At 29.1% G+C, this 25005-nt stretch overlaps 1 protein-coding gene across 5 annotated transcripts in view; it reads right to left on the bottom strand.

Moving 5' to 3' along the window:
- The window catches only part of mask (multiple ankyrin repeats single KH domain), a 233708-nt gene that overhangs the window by 152198 nt on the left and 56505 nt on the right, over positions 1-25005 (bottom strand). For 4 of the 5 annotated variants that reach the window (XM_075363965.1, XM_075363982.1, XM_075363999.1 and 1 more), the window contains exons 11-17: positions 18821-18947; positions 16294-16509; positions 12531-12750; positions 9599-9741; positions 4925-5050; positions 2813-2963; positions 1451-1611 (exon numbers count right to left, since the gene is read on the bottom strand). In XM_075363965.1, the coding sequence (XP_075220080.1) occupies positions 1451-1611; positions 2813-2963; positions 4925-5050; positions 9599-9741; positions 12531-12750; positions 16294-16509; positions 18821-18947 (1144 nt within the window). The remainder of the gene's footprint in view (positions 1-1450; positions 1612-2812; positions 2964-4924; positions 5051-9598; positions 9742-12530; positions 12751-16293; positions 16510-18820; positions 18948-25005) is intronic. The other variant, XM_075363973.1, reaches the window with a different exon arrangement.

Here is a 25005-nt window from a genome sequence, read left to right as displayed (position 1 = left end):
TCTTAAAGCCACAAATCACAGAGTAAAAAAGAAATAATAGGCAATTATCTAAGTACTTCAATTTAGCACCAAAACATTAAAATTTTTATATAAAAACTAATGTATGGTGTTAATTTTGAATAAGTTTGATTTTTGAACAGGCAAACACGTATTATTACTTCAATAAAAAGTACATTGTTTACAAACATCATAAGTTCTCATTTCTGTTGTTGTTGTTGTTGTGACTAAACAATGGATTTTTTTCTTTATCATAATTCTCTTAGGTACATCAAAGTATACCATTTGCACAGTTCTGAAAGAGTAATTAATTTCTTAGCTGGTACAAGCTAACTGGATGAAGATTAATAATAACATCTTTTTTAATCAGAGTTTTTGATAAAACTTTCCTCCTCATTAACAGATTATTTCATAGATGAAATATCTGTTAGTTATGGGAGGAGACCCTTAAGATCAGAACTCAATTACTGTTCAATCAAGTCCTGTAAATGGAATGCTTCTTTTGTTACGTGGTTATTCTAAAGTATTATATAATACATATCATCTACCATCATAACATTGATTAATGTATTCAACGGCATTTTCTTATGTATTAGTGAAAATTTTCCAACTTTGTTCCTTTAGATATATGAATGACTTTTTAAATGTTTTCATTTATTTATTTTATTTTAAGTCAGTCACCGAAACTTTAAACTTCCTCCTTCCAAGTTGCTCCCCTTTAAAAGCCCTACGGAATATTTTTCCTTTTCTTATCTAGTAAAAAATAAATTTTAACTTATCACAATACTAGACACAACCACAAAAGACTGAGTAAAAACTCTGACTACACAGTACATGATTTTATTCAAAATAAAAAATGATTTCTTAATTTTTATTAATGTATGTGATCATTATGTAATTGGTTAAAATTTTACAGTGAAATATAGTTATTAATTATTCATTCATATAGCATGACCCTTATCGTTATAACAGAAAAAAATTATTGGAGAAAGATTTTACTATTTCAAAAATTTAACTATACAAGTTTTGCTTATAATGCTGTTCAGAACAAGAATTTACTTTTTCCTGTATGCTGCTCTCTCTTCATACATACACAAATACACACATGTACATGCACATGAAATATTGGAAATAAAACTTACACTATAAATGACTGTTTTTAAGAAAGATAATGATTTTGATTATATGAAATACAATATAGTGCAAAGTGCATATGCAGATAAATATAAATAAAATACATTTTGGTAAAATGTCATTCCCAAAATATTGCTCTGAAGCATTACTAAAAACAAGAATAGTAAAAATAACATTTACTCTAATTTTTAAAAATACACCATCTCTCTTTATAATGGATGGTCATAACATTTCACAAAAAGACAATATTTCAAGTCACAATGTTTCACAAAAAAGTAATAAATCAATAATATTTGTCATTTGATAAAATTAATCTTACCTGCACTACATCTGCACTGGCACTAATAAGTGCCACAGGTTGTGGAGTAAGGCCAGACCCTGATGTTGGAACAACAGAATCTGACTTAAATGAGTTATGCAATGACAGTGGTCCACTGCTAACACCACTACTGAATAAACCTTGAGTGGTGTTGACAATACCTGGAAGTACAAAACATAAAAAAATATCTTGAACATAAGATTTATAACGTGCAAATTACAATGATGACAACAAAGATCAATAAAAACTGAATACTTAGAATGGTCAAATAATTTCAAACCTGGTATGTAACTGAGATCCGATTCATAACAACTTGAATAAATGGAATTATACGTTTTTTTTTTTGTGTTAATTGGCACCATTTTTTAATAATTAGTTAATTACTTCTCAAAACCAAAAGTAAAATTCTGCGGTGGTCAAAAGTAGGGTTATAAATACATACTACTATTAAATTGTTACAATGTGACTATGAACCAATAGAAATGAATAAGAAGTCTAATATTTCACTTCCATTCATACTTGCAATACCATATTTACAGGAAGAAATAATACTTTATACAAACTAAATACAGTCATTTGAAAATGTGCCTCCTGTTAATCTGATAGAACATACCCAAATATGGAGATTTACTGGGCTATTTTGACGAACCAAGGAATTTCAGTATGTGATATTGAAACTTATTTAATGGAATCATGTAAGTTAGGCAGATTTACACTTCCAAACAACTCATTTATGACAGTCATCAACTATGAAAAAATATCTCCTTTGCATTTTTATTACATTTCTTAATTTATTTTCATAATTCTCATAATTGAATTTTAAGTATGATAATAAAATACTTGGTAAACTTTTACTTTTTTCAAAGTATAATTTGAAACCCTAATAAACAGTGGCAACCTTAAGACTGTTAAAATTACTATCTAAATTAACCTGCTTTCGTAAATTTTAGCTACAATGATCGATTCTCCAAATTAACCTAGAAACTACACTAACTATCTATAATACCTTATTGTTGTACTGAATGTTTAGTACTTTTAATATAGGTGATTTAGGGAATATACAGCTTTACTAGCTTCAAAGTTCTCTTATTCTGGGCAGACAACTATCTGAGCTAAATAAAAAGGTCAACAGAACTCTGGTATCGATTGAATTTAATTTTTTTTCCATAGCAACCATTAAACATTAAGAGAAATTTCTCCTTAAAAGGCACAGTGTAACTGCAATGTACATGCATATAAACATATACTGAGGTATGAACACGTTGTGTATTCATCTGTGAGAACACATGATGTAACATTAACTACTTGAAATGTGAATACATTAACTATTTGAAAGTGTATAACAAAAAGCTTATAACCTACCATGAGATGTAACATTTTGGTCCAAGTCTCTGGCTAGTGACAACGGAATAAAGTTACTAGTAGGTGTTACAGAAGGAGATGAAGATACAGGAACAGGTAACACAGCCTCGACTAACTGTGGTGCTTTATCCTTTAATTCTTGTTCCACTCTCTACAGAATATAAACATTAAACATTATATATTAATATCAACTAATTAAAAACTTTTGATCAACTTTGGTAGATTTACTTATTTGTTTATCTCTACAAGAAATATTAAAATTATTATGATAAAAAAGTTAATTCTTAATTATGATTATTAATAATAAATCCATAGTTAATTTTAATCATTACAGGGCTAAATTTTATGAAAAGGGGTCAAATCTATTACCTGCTTGCAAATAACTGTCTTAAATGTCTTCAACTGCATCAGCCACAGCAAATGCTGTAAATGGCTATCAAGGTCATCATCACCAATGAACACATTTCAATTCAGTACACTACACTGGACCCATGTACATTATGAAAGGTACGTATGTTAAACTGGTAGGTTCAGAGTCTAACTTATCTATTGACTAACTCCAACAGTCAAGTTTAATACCCTAATGGCAATTCACATAATACAGAGCTTTAAAATTTTACTACGAGTTTATCAGCTATTTAGTATTTGTACAAAATACAACCAATCCTAGACTCAAAATTATAACTACATCAAATAGAAGGAAATCAGCAATCTACTAAACTAGGAATCTGAGGGAATGACGGCAAATAAAGTATAGCAAGCTGCCAACATAACTATTTATTCTTGTTTATTCATGAAACTAATTTCTTCTAGGAACTTATTAACTTCTTTCAGGTAAGTATAAAAACTCTAACACTGAAATTTCTATATAACTTTTTAAGTGAACACAGCCAAATGAATGTTTTTCACAAAAATAAATTTTGATGTTTTCGAATGACTTTTAATGTTACACAAATAACAGAAGTACTACCTTATTGATAAATAAGGTTTTCTCATCACTTGACTCCTATGATTAATTTTATTTTTGGGCAAAGGTCTACCTTTGCCCAAAACCTTTGTTTTCAACATTCAAAATAAAGGAGTACACAATTTTAAGTAAAAAAGCATTTCATTGCATTTTAATTTTTGAAAGAATAAAAATGCAATGAAATCCTGTTCCAGTATTAATTTCAATGTCTTCTGTAACTTATTAAATCTTTTATTAGTATCCAAAATACCTTAATTCAGTGAGATGAACCTTAATGGAACACACAGAAGTTTGTAGAGTGCCTTTAAGTGCTTTCATACACAGCAATTGAGGTACTAACATTTTCACACATATATGTACCCATCTGTTAATCTCAATTATGAAAAACTTTGCATAATAGCGTTCCACTGAGATTATGGAATAGCTTGTAGACTAACTTCCATTTATTACAAAAGATCTCAAAGCAAATGTCTCAAATCTCTTTGCTTCAAACAAATAAATGTTGAATAGGTTTTTTATAGTTAAAAATATTCCTGAATATAACATTTTTTTAATATTTTCAGTAACAAGAGCAACCATCCATGAACATGACCAACGCCAAGCTGTATTCTGACACTAATAACAAGACTGAAGTCAGAGGTATGCCTTCAACAATTTACAGCAATAACAGTGAGCTGTTAGAACTATTGAAAGTTATATAAGTAACAAAATTAACTTCATATCAGTTACAAATTGCTGTTGACTTACATTTTAATAGTGTGCAAGCTTAGAACAGAATCATGAATAAATATGGGCTGTACTAAAATACAAAATAAATTTTGCGAAACAATTTTATATGAAAATTGAATCCACAATATCTGGAATCAACTGTTGTTATAGATATGTTAACCCTCCACAGTAAGGACATGTACAGAACAAGTAAACATAATAGGCTTTGAAATGCAATCCACTATTCACACACCTATTTGAAAAGTAGATGACAAAATTTTCAAAAATATGAAAAAGCTGAATTTTATAAATATTTTACTGCAGAAAACAAAATTACATCTGCCTTAACAAATGAAGTAAAGGTATGTGATTAAAATAAAACAGAGATGAGATTAAACTAAATGATGTTATGCATTTTTTCATGAAATAATGTTCACCTGTAATTCTTCAACAATGAGCTGCTTCTGTAAAAACTGCTGCTCAATTGCTTGCTGCCGTTTACCTCCTGTGCTTCCTTTATCTAAAATATTAGGGTCACTTTCATTTCCAGGTGGGTTTCGGACCTGCATAGATGATAAATCCATATCAATACAAAGTAATAAAATGGAGACTATAATAAAAATACATGACGAATAGCAAATTATTGTTATTCTTTTTTTAAAAAAGTAAAAAAGCATTCTTAATAATCATATACATATTTTATTAAATAAATCACCTGGTACAATATTGAGCTAAGTCATATCTTACCTTAATTTTCCATGAAAGTACTGTCGCAGGATCCCGCATCCTCAATCATGATTGAAATAATTCCATTATTGTACAATAAAAGTTTAAAAATACAAATACTAGAATAATGAAAACTGCATACTAATTTATTATAAAGAGAGCTGCTATCTGTTGCAATTATTAAAGACTGTCTCCCTCCCCGAAACACTGTCTGATGGTTTATCAAGCTGAACTTTTGTTTATATTTATATATGTAATATTTTTCTAATGTATTTAATTTTTTATCATCTTTATTAATTTCTATTATTTATAAATTTCTAATATCAGAAACAGAATTTTTACTGTTTATTAGATGATCTGTCTTATTTGATAAACCTAATTAATTATTTTTGTAATTTCTATAATGTTAAGAAAACTAGCTTTAAAGGATTTATTTGTTTTTCCTATATAAATATCATCATAATCATTTCATTTAATTTTATAAACTCTACACAAATTGTTTTTAACATTATTTTTGTTTTTTGATTTTTTTAAATATATTTTATTACGTGATTATTAGGCTAGTTTAATTTTTATTTTTTTGTTTTTTTTTTTTTGTAAGTTTTAGTAATGTTTTCAATGATAGTATTAATGTATAAATACTCTTAAGTTAATGATTAGGTTTCCATAAATTTTGTGTTCATAGGTGCCTCAGCTTCTTTCTTCTTCATGATAATGCTCATCTGCAAACTGCCCTAACGCACTCAAGCCAAATCAACAGTTTAAAATGGGAGTTGTTTAACTATCCTCCATACAGCCCTGATTTGGCTCCCAGTGAAAATCACCTTTTCCCTAAAATGAAGAAATGATTAGCAGTGCAACATTTTGAAAATGACAAGGAGTTGAAAAACTGTATTATTACCTGGTTTAATTCACAGGTGGCAGAGTTTTATGATGAGGGAATTCAAAAACAGATATGACTAGTGCCTTAATTTGGACAGCAATTATATAGAAAATTTTAAAATTAAGAAGGATATAATAAATGATTATTTTATCAATTGGGTTTTTTAACAACGAATCGGGGAAGTTACCTTCCAAATAGCCCTTATAATTAGCTAAGTAACAGGAAGCAAGCATTAAACTCTGATGTCAAGCATTTGTCAGAATTTGGTCTACTACAAGTTAGAATTTTTTAATGCAGTTTTTAATCTTTGTCTAATGATCTGGTTAAAAATAAATCTCCCAATAAATAAATATTTTTTTGTTTATTTATTTTTATTTAATATTAAAAATATTAAATGTAATATTACTAAATTATATAAATGTTATATTAATAAATACAGAGATTATAAACATAATTATATATTTCTAATCTAAAATAAATAATCTATATCTTAGATTACAGCTTTTTCTGAAGACACAATTCCGCGTTCAGTGACAGCTATATCTTGGATAACAGATCAGAAATGACAAAATCACAAATAAACATGCACTGCTGATGTACCCTGTATAAAATTGTTACTATTTAGTCCTTAAAACAAAATAATCCTGACTTACTAACTAATCAACTAACAAACAGCATCAATGTATATGAAACATAATTGTTAATATCAGTTGGAAATTCTTTTCCACAGCACTTTTCAGGGAAATGTTTGATTCATAGACATTTTCTGAAATTCTTGATTTCCTGTGTTCTTGATTCATTTTATGGAGCGCTGCCTTACAAACTTATTTCAACACAATTAGTAGTAACTCATTTAATAAAGACATTTACTAATGAGTACATTAAGAAGGCTTACATTTCATTTCAAGAAATGAACTTTCCATAATTTTCTGATGTTATTAAAACAGTTTTGTATTAAAAATTTACATTACAGAATTTTGTATTTATGCTAAAGAATAGACACTTCTGTAAACAAATTAGCAAACTCATTGTATAAAGAGCATTGCTCCAATTAACTTTGGAACTCCAATGACAGATTAAACATTACATATGTGTTAAATTACTTATTTATCTTATAAATAAATAAAATTTTTACCAAATAATTTCTTAATCACTGGTCAAATCAAAACCTAACTGTTCAAAATGCTGAAGAGACAGCAGTAAATGGTTTTAATTTTAAGTAAATTCATAAAAATTTATTACAAAAAACAAAAAAATAATAAAGTAATTCTAAATTACATTGTCTAACTATTTAAATTTAATTTGGTTATTTTAATCGCTTTCCATTTTCTACCAACAATACATGGACCTAACCTACAAATACCAACCAGACAGAAATAAAATTCCTTGTTTAAAATACAAGTTTTTGATTACTGCAGTAGGATATTTAGTTAAATTCTGTTTTTTATAGGGGAATATCCAGGGTTATTTGGATACTACTGCCCAAAAACATATTTTGTGTTATTGGAATCTTACTTGCAAAGAAGTCTCTCTTTCATAAAAAAATTTTAAATAATTATTTAAGTCATTCTTTGTTTACAATAAATTTTATAGCAAGTAAATATTTGGTGTAATATTACTGTCGTCCTCCATTTGAATTTTACTGGGGTACAACCTCCGTTATGCTAGCATTATGCTGACATATTAACAATGTAATCAGTAATAATTAGTGGTATATTCAGTACAGTAAGTTCATAATTATTATTTATTCACTTAATTATAAATTTCTTTTCAGACTGTATTTTCTAGATTTAAAGGCAACATTTATTTAGGAAAAATATCTGATATGGACAATAGATGACTTCCTCATACGCCTATTAAATTACATTTACACATTTTTTTTAAAATGAAAGGTATATAAAATTTGATTTCTTTAAAAACTTCTGATATTTTTTCTTTTTATTTATTGAATTATTATTATTCATCATAAAGTTTTTTTTTACAGCAAAAGGTTAATCAGTTTTCAATAGATCAATATATTTAAATTTAAAAAAAAAGAAAAAAAAAAGGATATGAAGTCTGTTTCCAACAGATGTGCCCCTTACCCTAAGATAAAAATATTTCATTAATTAAAATTTTATTTGGCTGTAACTCTGGAACCAATGAAAATAAGTATGAATTATGATATATCATTGAAAAGCTCTCAATGAGTGCTTATTACTGCAGTTAAGAAAAAGTCCAAAATGCTAACTTTTTGGATTTTGGGCTTTTTTGGACACTTTTGATTCAGTTGATTGCAATCAAAATGGGAGCTTCACAACTAGGATGTTACAACAGTCCTAAATAAAAATTTTGATATCCTATGACTAATTGTTTTTGAGTTGCACGAGATACATGTGTATATATATATATATATACATGTATGTACGTACGTATGTAGACATCACACCAAAACTAGTCAAAATGGATTCAGTGATGGTCAAAATGGATATTTCTGTTGAAATCTGGAACCGAAATTTTTCGCGATCACAATACTTCCTTATTTTGTACAAGGAAGTGAAAATATAAAAATTATCAACACTCTTTTCATATATAAACTTATTCTGTTTTAGAATAAAGCTTTTTCCAAAACATTCTTAAGCAGAAGAAATTTCCAAAGCGTTTAAACATAAGAATGAACCTAAAAGAAAATAATGAAGTTATAAAACTAATAACAAAATGAAAAAATAATAATCATTTAATAATGAACTTAAGAGAAATAGATATTTTTATAAGATTAATATAACAGTTAAAAGAGCAAGTATAAAGCATTTAATAAAAATATAAGTCAGTGCTGTTATTAAGACTTTCCCAGGGAACTGACGTCTATACAAAATCAATACTACTTAATGATTATTAAATAATTATTTCTCAACAGTAAGATGCTACGTAAAATGTTGTTTTTACTAGCACCATCACGATAAGTAGGATTAAAATTGGTGTCTGTATTGATTAATTTTCAGAAGCAGTAAATGACAAAAATTGTTTTCAACGGCATCAGGATTTTTTTAATGATCAGACAACAAAGCAAAAGTAAAATTTTTAGCATTGACTATTATAACCATTAACCACAAAAAAAAAAGTATACCATACAGTGAACTGCAGCCAATGTATTTAACTTCACATATTACACAAACAGAATTCAATATGGCTATACGTCATTCACGTTTTACTTGGTTGACACTTTCAAATATGCTACTTTTCAAGATATTCCATCTAGTACCACCAATTGAAAAAAATAACTAAATCATTTATACCTAGTTTGATTTTGAAAGGCTAATAATTACAGGAATAAAAAGTATCTCTCAAAAAACCAGACTAATTTAAAAACAAAAACCCTTTTTGGCTTTCCAAATAAATAATTAAAGATACACAAAATATGCAAGGAATTTCTTTTAAATAATTTTTTAACCATTGCATTTCAGCTAAACCAATAATACAGTGTTACAAAATACAAGAAAAATAATAATTTTATTTATTGTACCTGTTGGACTTCAGGAGAGGTGAGATTATCATTAAGAGCAGCAGATACCCTGTTCTTACGTAAGAGAGATTTCTGCACCGGATTACTGCCATGTTTTACAATGCCACCTGGACTTGGACCAAGCTGTTCTGCTAGTCGACCTGCTACAGTAAATACAAATCTTATTAGTAATCAAACTAACTGAAATCATTTACCAACAAATTCAAAATAAAAGGAAAATACATCAATTGGAAAATAAAATTAAATGTTACTGAATACCAATAAACAATCAAATCAAGAAGAGAAATAAATACATTAAACTTCCTTACTCCAGGTTGTCAACATGATGATGGAACTTCAGTCTACACATATGTGTCTATGACACATGTCTGTCTAACATATTTTAAAAGACATATACCTGTTAAAAACTTCCTATCTCATCAGTTTTTAATACTGCAATAACAAATAATAAACATTTTAAATAGAGTGAACTTTTCAAATATTGTACATAAAAAATAAATAAATAATTAACCAGTTAAATCATAATGAAGCACATATACTAATTCAATCGAAGCAAAAGTCACTAATGATTACATGACAGGGGAGTTGATCTTCTTTGACCCTTCTTATCTCCTGTATTTTTATTCCCTGCAAATGTATTTTTATATAAAAATGAAATGTTTGTGGGGTAAAAAAAATGTAATCAGAAGACAGCAGGCTAACTACTTCACAAAAAAAAGGAAAATCTAGCATAAATAGCCCAAAAATAAAAATTTCATATATTCCCTATCGCATGATTTATTTTGTCTGACATAAATCATTTCTTCGCATATTTATCAAAACAGAGACCATTTAATAAATTTTAATTTCCTATGAACAGCGAGCATAATTTTATTACACCCCCCCCCTCCCAATATTTAGTACATGTTCACAGTCATTATAATCCAGGTGGTATCTGTTTTGGGTTGGACTTTTTCTATATGATTGCTAATTGCTATATTGATTGCTAATTTAATTCTATATTAATTCCTACATAATATCATCAGAGATGATTATTTCATTATGCACCAGCTGAAAATGGTGTGTTTAAATTTTTAATAAACAAAATGTAAAAAAAAAATCCCAAAAAATCCTCTTTTTCTCCATTTACATGGATAACTTTATAACTGTTCATTTTAGAGAAAAGATCAACAGAAAAAAAAGTTCTGTTATTAAATTTTACACACAGTATCATTGGTTGCAAATCGAAAAATACATTACAGATGATGCAAAAACAGCAATATAACTGTCAAAAAAAAAGAAAAAACAAAATTTTGGGGAATTTTTTTTTTTAGTACCTATACAAAGGACCTTCAGATTTTGCCTCAAAGAAGTTTTTGGTATGATAAAGCAACATGCCAAATTTCAACAAAATTGGTTAGACAGTTTTTGAACAATAATTTTGGAATTCAGATTTTAAAAATTCAAATGCTATATTTCCAAATTGTGTAGAGCCTGAAATAAAGTAATAATTGAAAATTTAATCACACATAAAAGAACACTCAAACTTTCTAATCAATTTTGAAAAATTCAAATTAGTTAATTAGGAGAGCCTAGGGAATTTTTCAAACATACTTGCAATTTTTTTGCTTTTAAATAAATTGAGTATCTTCATGAATTTTAATCTAAATTAATTTTAAAAACCACAGCTTAAAAGTAGTCAGATGCTTCATTAAAAAAAAAGAAAGATTTTTGATGCAAGAGTATCTCTGATAATGCTCAAAGTGATGAAGTTTCATCAAACTAGTGAAAGCACTTTCACTCTAATAGGTTGCTTAACAACCAGAATATCCATTACTGACCTCTCTTTATGCGAGGACTCCAAGTAACCCAAACATTACAGCTTGGTGAGCTACACAAATTACGGTATTTATGACCCTTAAAGAACTTTATGTTTCAGATGAACATCAAACGATTACAGTAGAAATGTTATTCATTATACATAAGTGTAAGTAATGTTTTTAGAAACTTAACTCATTCATTCAACTAGAAAATGTGAATGTGTAGTTTCAGCAGGATTGGGCCACACACCCAGAAGATCAATGGATGTTTTGAGAGAAGTGTTTCTCAGGTGCTTGATCTCCTAACATATTGAATTAGTTAGCTACCATGTGCAACTTTTAGCATTAGTAGGATAAAATTAGTGTTAATAGTGGATGATATCAACAATCACTATACCAGCTGATTAAAATTGGATAGTGGTGGCCTTTTATTACAAAAGACAGGGACAGACAGGTGGGTTGCACTTCAAATACAGGGCAAGCTCAACTGCATTCAGGTCTGTCTTGTGTCACATTGATTAGCTAAAGGTCACCTCTGTCTTGTTTCTCCACAGGTCAGACCTGCAGTCCCATTTTGCATAACAGGAAACTTCCAGGCAGGGTAAGGCCTTCTTGGTTAAACTCCCTGAACATGAAAGGCAATGACTAACAGACTAGATTAGTGACAAATCATTTAAATTTCAGACCATGATTTTTTTTATAAATTTAAAGCAAGAGCAAACATACCTCGACAATTAAAAGTCATAGATGAGTCAAAGAGATCTTTGGTAGATGACAATCTAGATTTCAGAAAAACATTGATTACTGAAGTTAAAACTGATTCAATGTTCAATGATTCAACTCCTTATAAGAAAAAAACAATGTTTAATTATTGAAATAATTATCATTTGACGAACTGATGGTGATAATCTGCAATATTGATGAGAAGTTGTTCAACTGAACATCATGTAAGTAATATAAACAAACACCATTTGTAATTGCTTATCATAATCACAACAGATGCTTACCATCAAAAATGAAACCAACCAATCAGCCAGTTCATACAGAAACAACACTGCTTGTTAAAGTAGGTTACATAATTATTATTTTTGGAAAGAACAAATAATAACAAGAAAAAGGCAACTTTTACTAACCTGCTAAAGAAGCAGCCTTGGCATTAAACTGAAGCTCCTCCTGTGGTAAAACTCTGACTGCCTCAGGAACTTCATGTAATCCAGAGGGGGGTGCCTGAGGAACTTGTACTCCACCACCGTGGGGTGATGACATCATTATGGAGTGAGGATAATCAAGAAGCAGCTGAACAACATTTGTATGTCCACCCTTAGCTGCTTCTATGAGCATTGTAGAATTATCCTAGAAAATAATATAAATTGACATTATACAAATCACCATTTATCAAACTGTCAAAAAATACTTACAATAGTAAGCAAAATAAACAATACTAATCATCACTAGATATGAGGTGTGATTTGAAAGTTTTATGACTGGGCTTGTAATTTCAAAATGGCAGTACTTACAGGCTATAGTGATGGATCTCCTTCAAATTAGACAACTTCTGTCTGAACACATTGACTCCCAACAATGTTTCCACTTTTGCTAGCATTCCTGGAAATTCTCTTTCTTAAGGGTGCGAAGAACCCTCTCCTGCCTGAATGTCTTCAATTGAGTCAAATTGGTTTCCTTTCTGTGAAAATTTCAATCTACGAAACAGACAGAAGTTGGCAGAGGCTAAATCAGGTTAATGGTGGGGGGGGGGGTTATAGAAGCACAGGAGTTTGGCCAAAAATCTCATATCGAAATCACACATTAAGACAGTGTGTTGATGAGATGGAGGACCCACTTCTTGTTTTGCCAGATGGCAGGTCTTTTCTTCCACATTTTCACAAAAACACTGAAGGACACTTTCATAGTATTCCTTGTTTACCATCTACTACCTTGGGGGTAGACAGGATTTCAGGGTGTTTCAAGGACAAAACAGCTTCCCCTTCCACACCTGAAGGTAAACCTACCCCCTCCTATTGAGCAATGACGGCACCTGTCTTAAAACACCCCAATCACATCTTGTACTATATGCTGTAGACATATTTAGACCATAAGCATCATTAGGTATAAAAAGGTAAAATTATTTTATCTCAATAAGCCATGCACCTCGTTCTATGTAGCTTCCCCAATACATAAAGAGTTCTCTAATAGGATAGCATTTTTTTTTTTTTTACTTTAATCATAAAATTAAGTCACCAATGAAAGGAATAATTAATTTTACATGCTCTCTTGATGTCATCACTGCAATCAATATGTTGGATGGAACAACCCTCCTAGTACAAAACCCATCAAAATCACTTGAGCCTACATATTAGCTAAATGGAGAACATTCTCAGCCAAACGGATGAAATAAGTTAATGGAATCAAGTAGCAGTCCACAGTCAAGTATTTGCCATCAAACAAATACAATGACAAAGTATACTATTTCACAACTCTGAATCAACCTCATTAAGTCTCACGAGGTAGTTACAAATTCAAGAAGGCAGCAAGAGCAGTTATCATTAGTCCCAACACAATAATTTATCAGGCATAATTATTTGCCTCTCACACATTGTGCAGTTGACCTTGCAGTTTAAAACATTCATTTTGATTGTGTGCCTATTTTGCAATGTAGTGTTTCATTATTCTATTGACTGTTCTTTTGATTCCAGTCTTATAAAAGTTTTGATAAAACTTTTCAATTTTTACACCAAAGTTTTGTCACCAAAGACACTACAGCTTTAAAAACTATCACATTTCCCATCCTGTACTCCATCAAAGCGGAAGGAATCTGTAGTGATACTACTGCCAGCCTTTTGTTTTGTACTCTTTAGAGAGTATTTACTGCAATTAGCATGAGCAAAACATTTAGAAATGGTTCAAAATTATAATGCCCAAATTATTTAAAGGTCAAACACATTTTTCAATTAAAACACATTGTAGGAAAAGGCAAGCAAAAGAACAAAACTGTGAACTTGCTATTCTCGTAAAATTTTGAGTCCACTTCACACACGAACAGACACATGAACAGTGCAACCATCACACATGGCATCAAACAAATTTTCACACTTCACAACTGTGCAACCTTTTCCCTCACTATTCCATCATTCTATAAGGTAATTAATTTCTCAGTTTCAAGTTTCTTGTCAAAAAAAGATAACATTTCTCTCACAAAGAAGGGTTCCTTATTGACTTAAAACATAGAATAGAATTTTTAAGACAATTTATTAGTCTGTAATAAATATGGTAATAATATGCTGACCAAGAAAAGTCAGTGCACATGCATGAAATGATAATCACTTTGTTACTGTTGACAATACTTGGCATTTCTTCCTTATTCACATACAAATTTAACTCACTGATATTTCTTGATAATGCAACGTAGCTGTTTCTAAGACCAGCAAAACTTACTCTCCAAATACATCTTCATATAACTCAATAACTTCTGCAAGACAAAATTCAATAGCCAGACAAAAACTTATCACATATGTAGGAAGCAATGAATAAAAATTTCTTAGGATTTCACAAACAATTCATCATATCATACATAAAAGCATTTATATGATATTTTCTTTGGAAGGATTTGGGTCTTATAAAACATTTCATAAGAACTATCAGGTATTCATGAAACAACAAACAACATTCAGATAAAGCCAGCTACGTGTATGGTTTAGTACCAACTATCACTTAACTGTCACTTAATTTAGTAACAACTATCACTTAATTTAGTAACAGTCATTTGAAATGCATGTGTCACAGAATATTTTAATTGCTAAACACAAAAAAAAAAGTTTTATACATATACAGTAAAATTTTGTTGCTAACTTGTTCTTCAAAATCAAGAACTTTACTTTAGTTTCTTCGAAGTCATTAAAAAAAAAAAAAATTATAAAAAATTAATAATTTAAAAATAATTTCAAGTGCAATATTAGTGTAATATGATTTCTTGTAAAACCAGTGTTCTGCAAATGACAGTCATTACTTGTTTTTTAACTAAGCAACAAATTCAAAATAAACTAAGTGATAAACTATTCTGACAACGGTCTATGAATGTGATGAATTTACCAACTGAACCACTTTTATGCTTCGAACAGCATTGCACTGAACTGATAAATTCCACATTGTTCTCAGTATTGTCATCCTATTCATCTGAATTTAAGTTGCTCTTAATACTCTAATATCCAAGACTAATTCTTGGACTTAATTCTATGCTTTGTACATTATTATTGTTGTTAGTTTTACATTTTCAACTGTTTCAATTCAAGAAGAGCTATTCAGTATTATATCTGACAAATATATTCTCATGTTTTAATGCCTCCACTCATTATAATCATAATTATATGTTACTTTTAAAAGTTTAAAGATTATAATCTTATGATCATAGATCATTACACTGTAAGTCAAGCATTTCTACCAACATTCGACTAACTGATTAATTAATACTGAATGACAATAAATATAAAACACAAACAGCAAAACCACTGAGATTACTATGTTTGAATCATGTACTTTGAATACACCACATATAATTATTCTAGGAATCACTGCTGCTGCTAATTTCTAGATATTAAACTAACTTTTAGTGTTGTGATTTCTTACTAACCTCTAATAATATTATATGTGAGAACTACCCTAACAGGAGTGGAATTTTAACATTGTTCTTATGGGCTTTGTGAAGGAAAGGCAATAAAAAAATTGTTACAAACAGGATATTATTAAAACCAATAATACTGAAAGAAAGTTTAATTTTTTATACATCATTAGGTTTAAAACATATGAAATAAAAATAAAACTATATATAACAATATACACATTCATTACAAAAAAATAGAGTAAAAATAAAAAAAAAAAACATATAACTTAAAATTTACTAACCTTTAATTTATGGAAAGGGTCAGCATTGTGGGCAAGTAGAAGTTCAACAACAGATAAATGCCCTCCAGCACTGGCTAAAGATAATGGAGTGTGATCATTGTTTGTCGTTTGCCGGTTTACATCTGCATTTTTTGAAATTAGGAACTGGACAGTGCAGAGGTGACCTGCTCGACAAGCTTTCATTAGTGGTGTTCTTCCCCCTTCTGATTCATGTTCCTACAAAAAAAAAGAAAGTTATAAGTTTTAACACACCTAAAAATGTTACTTTTGAAAAAAATATATATATAATTCAATATTAACTGTAACTTAACAACCAAAACACACTAAACAGGTAAGTAAACTTTACCAAATTCAATACCAATAATCAATTTTCGCAGGATCCTGCATCATCAACTGGTATTCAATTCTACAATTGCAAAAAATCAATTATTTGTAAAAAATTAAAATTTATAAATGCCTAAATTATCACAGTTTATAATCCTGAACCCTTGTTACATGAACACGCAACTCTGCTACCCAAATGAATTTTTGGTGATAAACCAAACATGGTAATTAGATAAATTAAACTTACCATGTTAATTTTAAAAATAGATTTTTGCAGCATCCCACAGCTTTAGTTGGTATTAAATTCTATAATTTTGTTGCATACAATTCTTTTAAAAATTTTTTATTTTATTTTATATTGTTCTCAGTTTTAAAAATGTTGATGTATCATGAAAATATATGCAAATTTTTCTGTCCAGTACTGAAATTTAAAATAAAATTGCAAATTTTTAATAGAACTCAATACCAACTGAAAATGCAGGATGCTATGAAAATCGATTCTTTGAAATTAATATGGTAAGTTTAACTTGTCTAATTATTGTATTTTGGTGGTTTATATTTCATATAATATAAATATGTATATATTTTTTTTTTAATTTTATTACTGTACCACTTATCTATCATGACTGAGGATGCAGGATCCCACTAGTAATTTCATGGTAAACTTACGGTAAGATGTATTTTACCTCAATATTCTGTAGTAGGTGGTTTATATTAACAGAATTTAAAGTATCATTAAACAGTACTGAGGAATAATACAAATCTTAATAAGACTAATCTCAGTAAAATAATGTATATAATTAATTCTTACCTATGCTGTACAAACAATTATCTTAAGTGAGTATTTATAATTTACAATAGAAGACTTTTGATTAGTTAGTTAAACAAAAATATACCCAATAAAAAAGCAGGGAATGCCTGCTTTACATCACAGTTAGGCTTTATTTGATGTTTACTATTTTATTAATGCAGTAATTTTTACTGTATGTTAATTTAGATTTTATAACAAATTTTTAATTACTTCCTTTTTTTATAGATTACTGTGATATCGAGATAACTTTTATCATACTTCATAAACACGACCTTAATCCTTAATACATTGTATTTTCAATAGTACGGTCATTTCATGTCAAGTGGACCAGGGCTGCCCAGTCGACCATCTCCAAACTTCATCAATTTTGTGTGGACATTCGCTGTGGTCTTAAATGCCATTTTACCAAATTGTAGCTCTATATCTGCTATTGCTGATTTTCTGTGATCTCTTTAAAAAAGGGCCACCAAGACATTTCGGTAATGGAAAGCTGCTATAAAGGAAAATGGAACACTAACATGCTAGTTGATTACTGCTGGACATTAATTCGGGATGTGCCTGAGGCTACTTATAAAAGAGAAGCATCAGCAAAATCATTTTAACACAGGTATGGTCCGCAAAATTATAAATTTTACAGATTTTATATTTTCCCTTAATTTTTTTTAAGCATAATTTATTTAAAACTAAGGGTGATAAAAAATCAGAATAATTATAAAAATAAACAGAAACTAAAACAATAATAAAAATTCATGTTTAGAAAAATTGTATTTACTGATCTGTAATGTTCGCAAAAAAAAAATTCAAGAAATGGTATCACGCTTAGAGAAACATTAAAAAAATTTTTTTTTTCTATCAGTGTTAATAATTCGTTAACTGGCATTACTTAATGTACACAGTTTACACAACCAACGAATTGCTACGCGACTGAAATTGTTGTACAATACAAAAAAAAAATTAATTTATTATATTATTCAATTCTTCTGCTTACAATATAATCAAAACAGATTTGCAGTCCATTAATTCTAGTGCATGAAATTTTTCTACACATATTTACTTTACAATGAAACCAAAACTGCGTAAAATAAACCCTTTTAAATGAAGTGGCTACTTTTATAAGAAAAATTTAAAAAAATCATACACATAAATATTAAAAAGTGACTTAAAATCTAATATAAGTATGTGTAAATACATACTGTAGCGTGCATTCTTTAATATATACAGTTTTATCTTTATTGTAAGTGTGTATCAGAGCACTCTACAGTTAAAAAGTAACAGTATCTTTCATTACAAATGAGTGTTCCAATAAACTACAGTGTACAATTAGTGAAACTATAGGATACGATATACCATTACCTAGAGGCTTAAAGGTTTAAACTAAATTCTACACTTTACCAAGTTAGCTCCGTATTGTAAAAGAAGATCAGCAACATCAGTATGGCCGTTTTCACAAGCATACGTCAATGCAGTGTCTCCAGTTTGAGTTTGAGCATGGACATCAGCATTTGCCTCCAGTAAGTACCTGTTGTAATAAATGAAAAATTAATTCAAACACTGTTTATTATCAAGAAGCTAAGAAAATACTTTTTTAAATACATTTACATAAAACAATTATTTGTTTCAGTTACATAACTGTAAGTGTTAACCTATTAGATTACTATTATTTGAAAGATGAATTTTTATAGTAAGTAAAAAGTGCAGAGTCAGACCGAAATATTATTTACATATATAAAACAGATTCATTAACACAATAAAACAAAAATAGATTTTCAGAAACAAAGAGACCCCCTATTAATAAAAAAGGAACTAACAAAATTTCTTAAATAAAACTTAATATGAAAAATCAAATGTTATGTTATGTTCTAACGTGTTCCTACGTGTTCTATTTACTATGCTGCAAGTTTTCAGAAGCCATTCAATAAATTTCATGAGTTTGATGGAGATCTTGTAATTTTTATTCAAAAAATATGAAACATTTTTAGTGCATTTGTAAATGTAATTAGGTATTAAATAAGGATTAATATATCCTTTTAGTAATAATAGTAAATATAAAAATGCAGATTTGCTGGCTTACTTATTAATGAACAGATACTTTGGTACACATCAAAATATTCTTTATACATCTTGAAATGGTTGTAAAAATATACAGTTCTTGGATGTTTGAGGTATCTTGTCTCAAAGACCCAAAAAGGATGTCCATAGCTTGGATGAAAATATTTCCTTATTTATTTTTAAATCTAACACAAATATATAAAAACAGAACATTTCAATAACTAATTTAACATGATTAAAATAAACTCTATAAAGTAGCGACAGAGCCTACTGGGCTGGTCTATAGGTTGGTTAACCAACCAAACAGGTGTTTATCATTTGATTTTTTAAGTCAAAGGTTCTGAAGTTCAAATCCCTGTAAAAGTTAGTTGCTTTCATATGGATTTGAATACTAAACAGCGGATACCAGTGTACTTTGGTGGTTGGGGTTAAATTAACCATATGTCTCAGGAATGACTAGCCTTAGCTGTACAAGACATCTCATTTACATTTCATAAATATCATCCTCCATCTTATTGGGCAGTGAGAAAGGGTTGCTTATTATTCACTAGTTAAATAGATTGCCACATACACATTAGGAAAATAAATAAATAGAGTTAAGTAAATTAATTCAGTAAAAAGTTAATGTTAACACACACCATATAAACACATATTTAGAGTTTATATGGTGTGTGTTGTTTGGATTAAGTGCACTTTGTGTTTCAATCATTATGCACAATGACCAAAGCAGTCATGTAAAATGGATTAAAATGAAATTAATTCAATACCTACATTATATTAAGTTTAATACCTACCAACAGGTTACAAAAAAAAACTTAACATGATAGACTTACTATTAATTACAGCATTTTTGTAAACAATATTCAAGTAGATACACCCATCTTTCTTCGTGTTAACATAATACTGTTTTTCTCTCAGAAAAAAATCAATGAAATTGAAAGTAAAAATGATAAGCAAACTAGAACATCTAATTCCTATAATATTTTAAAATAATGAAAACTAAAAACACTTTTAAACACTTTTTACTTTCAAATCCCACTTTTTAACAAGAAATATCACAAAATAACACAATTGAAAATCACCTTGTTTTATATAAATATATGTACACACTTCAGTTTCTTTTACAATCAAAATTATTTAAGTAAATAATTGAGGCTATTAGTGACATGGAATTACTGTTTTTTCTTTTAAAAATGTTGATCATCAAAATTACAGCCCGATCCATTGCAACCCCAATCACCAGAAATTAATAACATTCTCTTAGCAAAATTTCTTAATTTTTACCTCTTCAAGAACAATTAAATGTTCATTACAAAAAGAGTTTCTTGAATTACTGATTTTATACTTCAAGTTTAGTTATAAACTGTTAAAATTTAAGTACCCAGATCAATAGTTAAAATATTATTTCCAATACTATATGCACAGTCTACATCTGGCAGTCTACACCTTATTTTATCTATATTACCTGGTGGTTGGTATTTTTAATTTGAGGTAATAATCATTTTTCTATCTTCTTTACAAAACTCAAGAAAGCAATTTCTCTAATTTCAGACACATTTTATCTTCATCATTCACTAACTACTCTGATAGTTGTAATAAGTTCATAGCCAAATCATTCCCAAATGACAAAATCGGACCAAAAATTAAAAATCAATGACTTATTGATTATCAGTTGCAACATTATTTGAGTCTGGCATTATCAGAGAATCTGTTGCAGTTTTAAATAGAGTAATGTTAAGTTCTATCACCTTCAAAATTGCACTGATTTCCATAAATGTCATTATTTTTAAAGAGCAGCCCCAATTCTTGCTATTTAATATGCTGATCAATGTTTCGCAGATAAGGATACAGAGATCTGAATAAAGATTGCAACCTTTAATTTTGAATCAAAAATGGCCTCATAAGAACTGCAATTTATACCAGCGCAATGGCTTATGTTTTTCATGAATTATATATTTAAACTCTTTTTATTGCTTATCAGTCATTTTAAATCTCTAGCACAAAGTTGACAACATTTTCAATATCTGGGTTTACCCATTTTACAGTCTTGACTCATATAGGTTTGTCATGATAAATAATTTTCAACTCATGCCGTACACTGTAAAATTCCTTAATAATACTGTTAACAAATTTTGTACCATTATCGCTTTGTAAAATGAAGAGCTTGGGGAGAAAAAAAGTGTAAGAGCTTGGGGAGAACGAAGTATTACACACTACCCGGCAGTGATAAATTAAAAAAAAAATTGATTTATCTGCTATAATGTTTTGGTGACATGTTCCACATTTAATTATCCTCTCCTATCTGCCTTTAATTTCTCCTCTTTGGTATCTCATTGTAAATGATTAATAACATACATACAAAATTCAATTAGATATATAACCAAAAGTCAATTAACAGAGCGTGTCAAAAGTAGAGAAACTCTTCAACAACTTTATAACTGTTCCAGATAGAATACTGGAACTTTCAGGATAAGGTATCAGTCAACCAATTTACTTTTTGACGAGAAATAGAATTTCAACCCATTCTTGAGTGGCCCTGGGGTAACTCAAATATTTTAAATAGTAACACCATTTGTGTAACAGATCATTTTAAAGGTCTCTTTAAGATAAAAAAATGGTATAAATAAAAATTTGTCAAGATGTCTATACCCAAAATGGCAGGGGAATAAAGTTTGGATTTTGAAAACTACTAAATTTAGTAAGTTCAAATAATACAAAGATTAAACTGAATTAAATAAAAAATTATTTTAAGTTAAATTTTAATTTTAAAAGGTTAATAAAAGTTTATTTTTTACTACAAAAGATTGTTTTTGTTCCAATTTAATGAGTAAATAAATAAAAATATTGTCACCTAATCATGCTGATCATTTATAATTGCTTACTACTGTTCCAAAAATGAAGCTTTTATATATATATACACATATATGTTTAAAAAGTAACGAGAATTTTTGTTTTTAGAAAGAATTTAATTGTCACCTTCTAAATAGTCCCAATTAGATATTATACAGTTATGCCAGCACTTTTTCCAATCCTTGAAACACTTCTGGAACTCGATCTTTGGAATAGTGTTTAGCTCTTTTAGCGATTCACTTGTAATCTCATCTATGCTTGTAAAATGACGGACGGCACTTTAAGGTTCTCTTTATTTTTGGGAATAGAAAAAAGTCACATGGGGCCATATCTGGTGAATATGGTGTCTGGGGTGTATCATTACAGTATTGTTTTTGGTTAAAAATTGACAAACAAGCGATGAAGTGTGAAGTGTATTGTGGTGCAAAATCCATGAATTGTTCCATCACATATCCGGGCATTTTTTTTTTAGATTGCTTTATCCAAACAGCATTGAACTTGTAGGTAATAATTCTTATTGATTGTTTGACCTTGTGGCAAGAAATCATGATGCACTATACTGTTAAAATCAAAGAACATTCGCATAATCTTCACATTTGACCGTACTTGTCAAGCTTTTTTTGGTCTTTGCGATCAAGAATGCTTTTACTGGGAGTGAGTTTACACCTTGTGTGAGTATATATATATATATATATATATATATATATATATATACATACACACACACACACACACTATAATATATATTTCACTTTCTTGTGGACATGATAACTGCCGTAATTTTGTGCCAATCACTTTCAAATTGATACATAAAATATAATGACCCAAAATCTCAGTCAAGATCATTAATGAGCAAAATCGGACCATGGGGGTGGAAATGGGGGGCTTTTAAAAAAAAAGTATCGCCGCTATAACTTTCTTATTAGCAAAATATCAAATTTGTTTAAAGTTCCTACTATTCTTTGGATAAAGGCCTAAAACTTATCTAAGTAAAGTTTTTTGATATCACAAACCATTAGCCCAGAGGGTGGAAAAAAATGAGGTTTCGAAAACAAAAAAAAACCATACCTCCCTTAATAGGCACAGTATAAAATCAGTTTAAAGTGGTTGTTAGTCCTCTAAACATTAGCAAAAACTTTGGTCTGAAATAAATTATGATATGAACAACCCTTACGGCAAGGGATGACACCAAACTGTTGCTGGAATTGTAAAATGGCTTGTCATATGCTAAACATGTGAAACTTTTTTCACATGCAACCATGGTTGAATTGAATAAATTTAAAGTTTTTCTTAATTTTAAAGTGGAAATAGTTTTTATCCCCTACTTAGCACCGGTGAAATTTACCTCCGGCCTTCCGGCATGCCGAAAGGCATTTTTTTTTACCTTCTTTAAAATTGTTTTTTCTGTGCTACCTGCTAACACTGCTATCAATGTGTCATTTAGTGAACAGGAGAGGTCACACTTTTAATAATGTGGGGCTTTGGTGATAAAGAGTTAGGTCATATAATGAAATTTATGAAATGTTCAATACAACATTTAATAATGGTAACCTTATTTCAAAACACAACATTTAATAATGGTAACTTTACTTGAAAAGGCAGTGTCAAAAACCACTAAACAATTTGAAGAAACAGGAAACATTCCCCCATTATTATAGGGGAATATCAGGGAGACCTAAATTTGCAACAAATAATAACAAATCGTTAAGAAATTATCCAAGAATTTATTAAGAATTATCATTCCTTAACTCAAACAGCAGCATGAGTACTTAACAGTGTTAAATGATTTGAACATTAAAATTCCAAACCCTTCAGAATTTGTCCAGTGTAAGAACTTAATGAAGATGACTATGATCAAAGACTTGAGTTCTGTGAAACCATGATTAACAATATTTGTGCAGATTCTAATTTATTAAAGAACATGTAAATCGCCCTAATTGTGGATACTGGACTGATATTAATGTACTCGGTATCATGAGGCACATACACAGTATCCAGTCAATGAAAAGTAATAAATTAATGTATGAGCAGGTATTGTTGATGGACAACTGACAGGGCCTATATTTAATGATGGCAATTTAAATGCAGTGAAATATGCTTTGCTTCTCGACCATATCATTTCAAACATTCAATAGGTTATTGGCCCTAACTTGCAAAACATTTGGTTTCAACAAGACGATGCCCCTCCTTTTAATCTTCAGGTATATAAAGTTTTAAATGCATTTTTTCCTGGAAGATCGATTGGTCAAATGGGTCAAATAGAATGGCCGACAAGATCATTCAACTTGTGGATTACTTTGTACAGGGCTACTTAGAAGTTTATCATAATAAGAATTTCAAACATTTACCAAAAAGAAAAGAAGTAAATAAGCAAACATTATGCTTAATAATTTTTTTTTTAATAAATTTGTTCAATAATATACATTTAATCAAGTTTTTGAAATTTATTTATATGCGATAACAGTTCCTTAAATTATCAATGCTATTTTCAAAGTCCAAATTTAATCCCAATGCCATTTTGGGTACAGACATTATACAACTTTTAATTTATAAAGTTTTTCTTGTCTTAAAGAAACCTTTAAATTAATGTATCACACAAAGGATATTACCATTTAAAATATTTGAGCAACAACCGTGACCCCCCAACCACAAGAAAGGGTTGAAATTTTATTTCTCAT

The sequence above is a fragment of the Lycorma delicatula genome, chromosome 1 (genome assembly GCF_047948215.1).
Source record: "Lycorma delicatula isolate Av1 chromosome 1, ASM4794821v1, whole genome shotgun sequence".
NCBI lineage: Eukaryota > Metazoa > Arthropoda > Insecta > Hemiptera > Fulgoridae > Lycorma > Lycorma delicatula.
The sequence above is the reverse complement of the archived record's forward strand: the minus strand, read 5'-3'. Positions and strand labels throughout refer to the sequence as shown.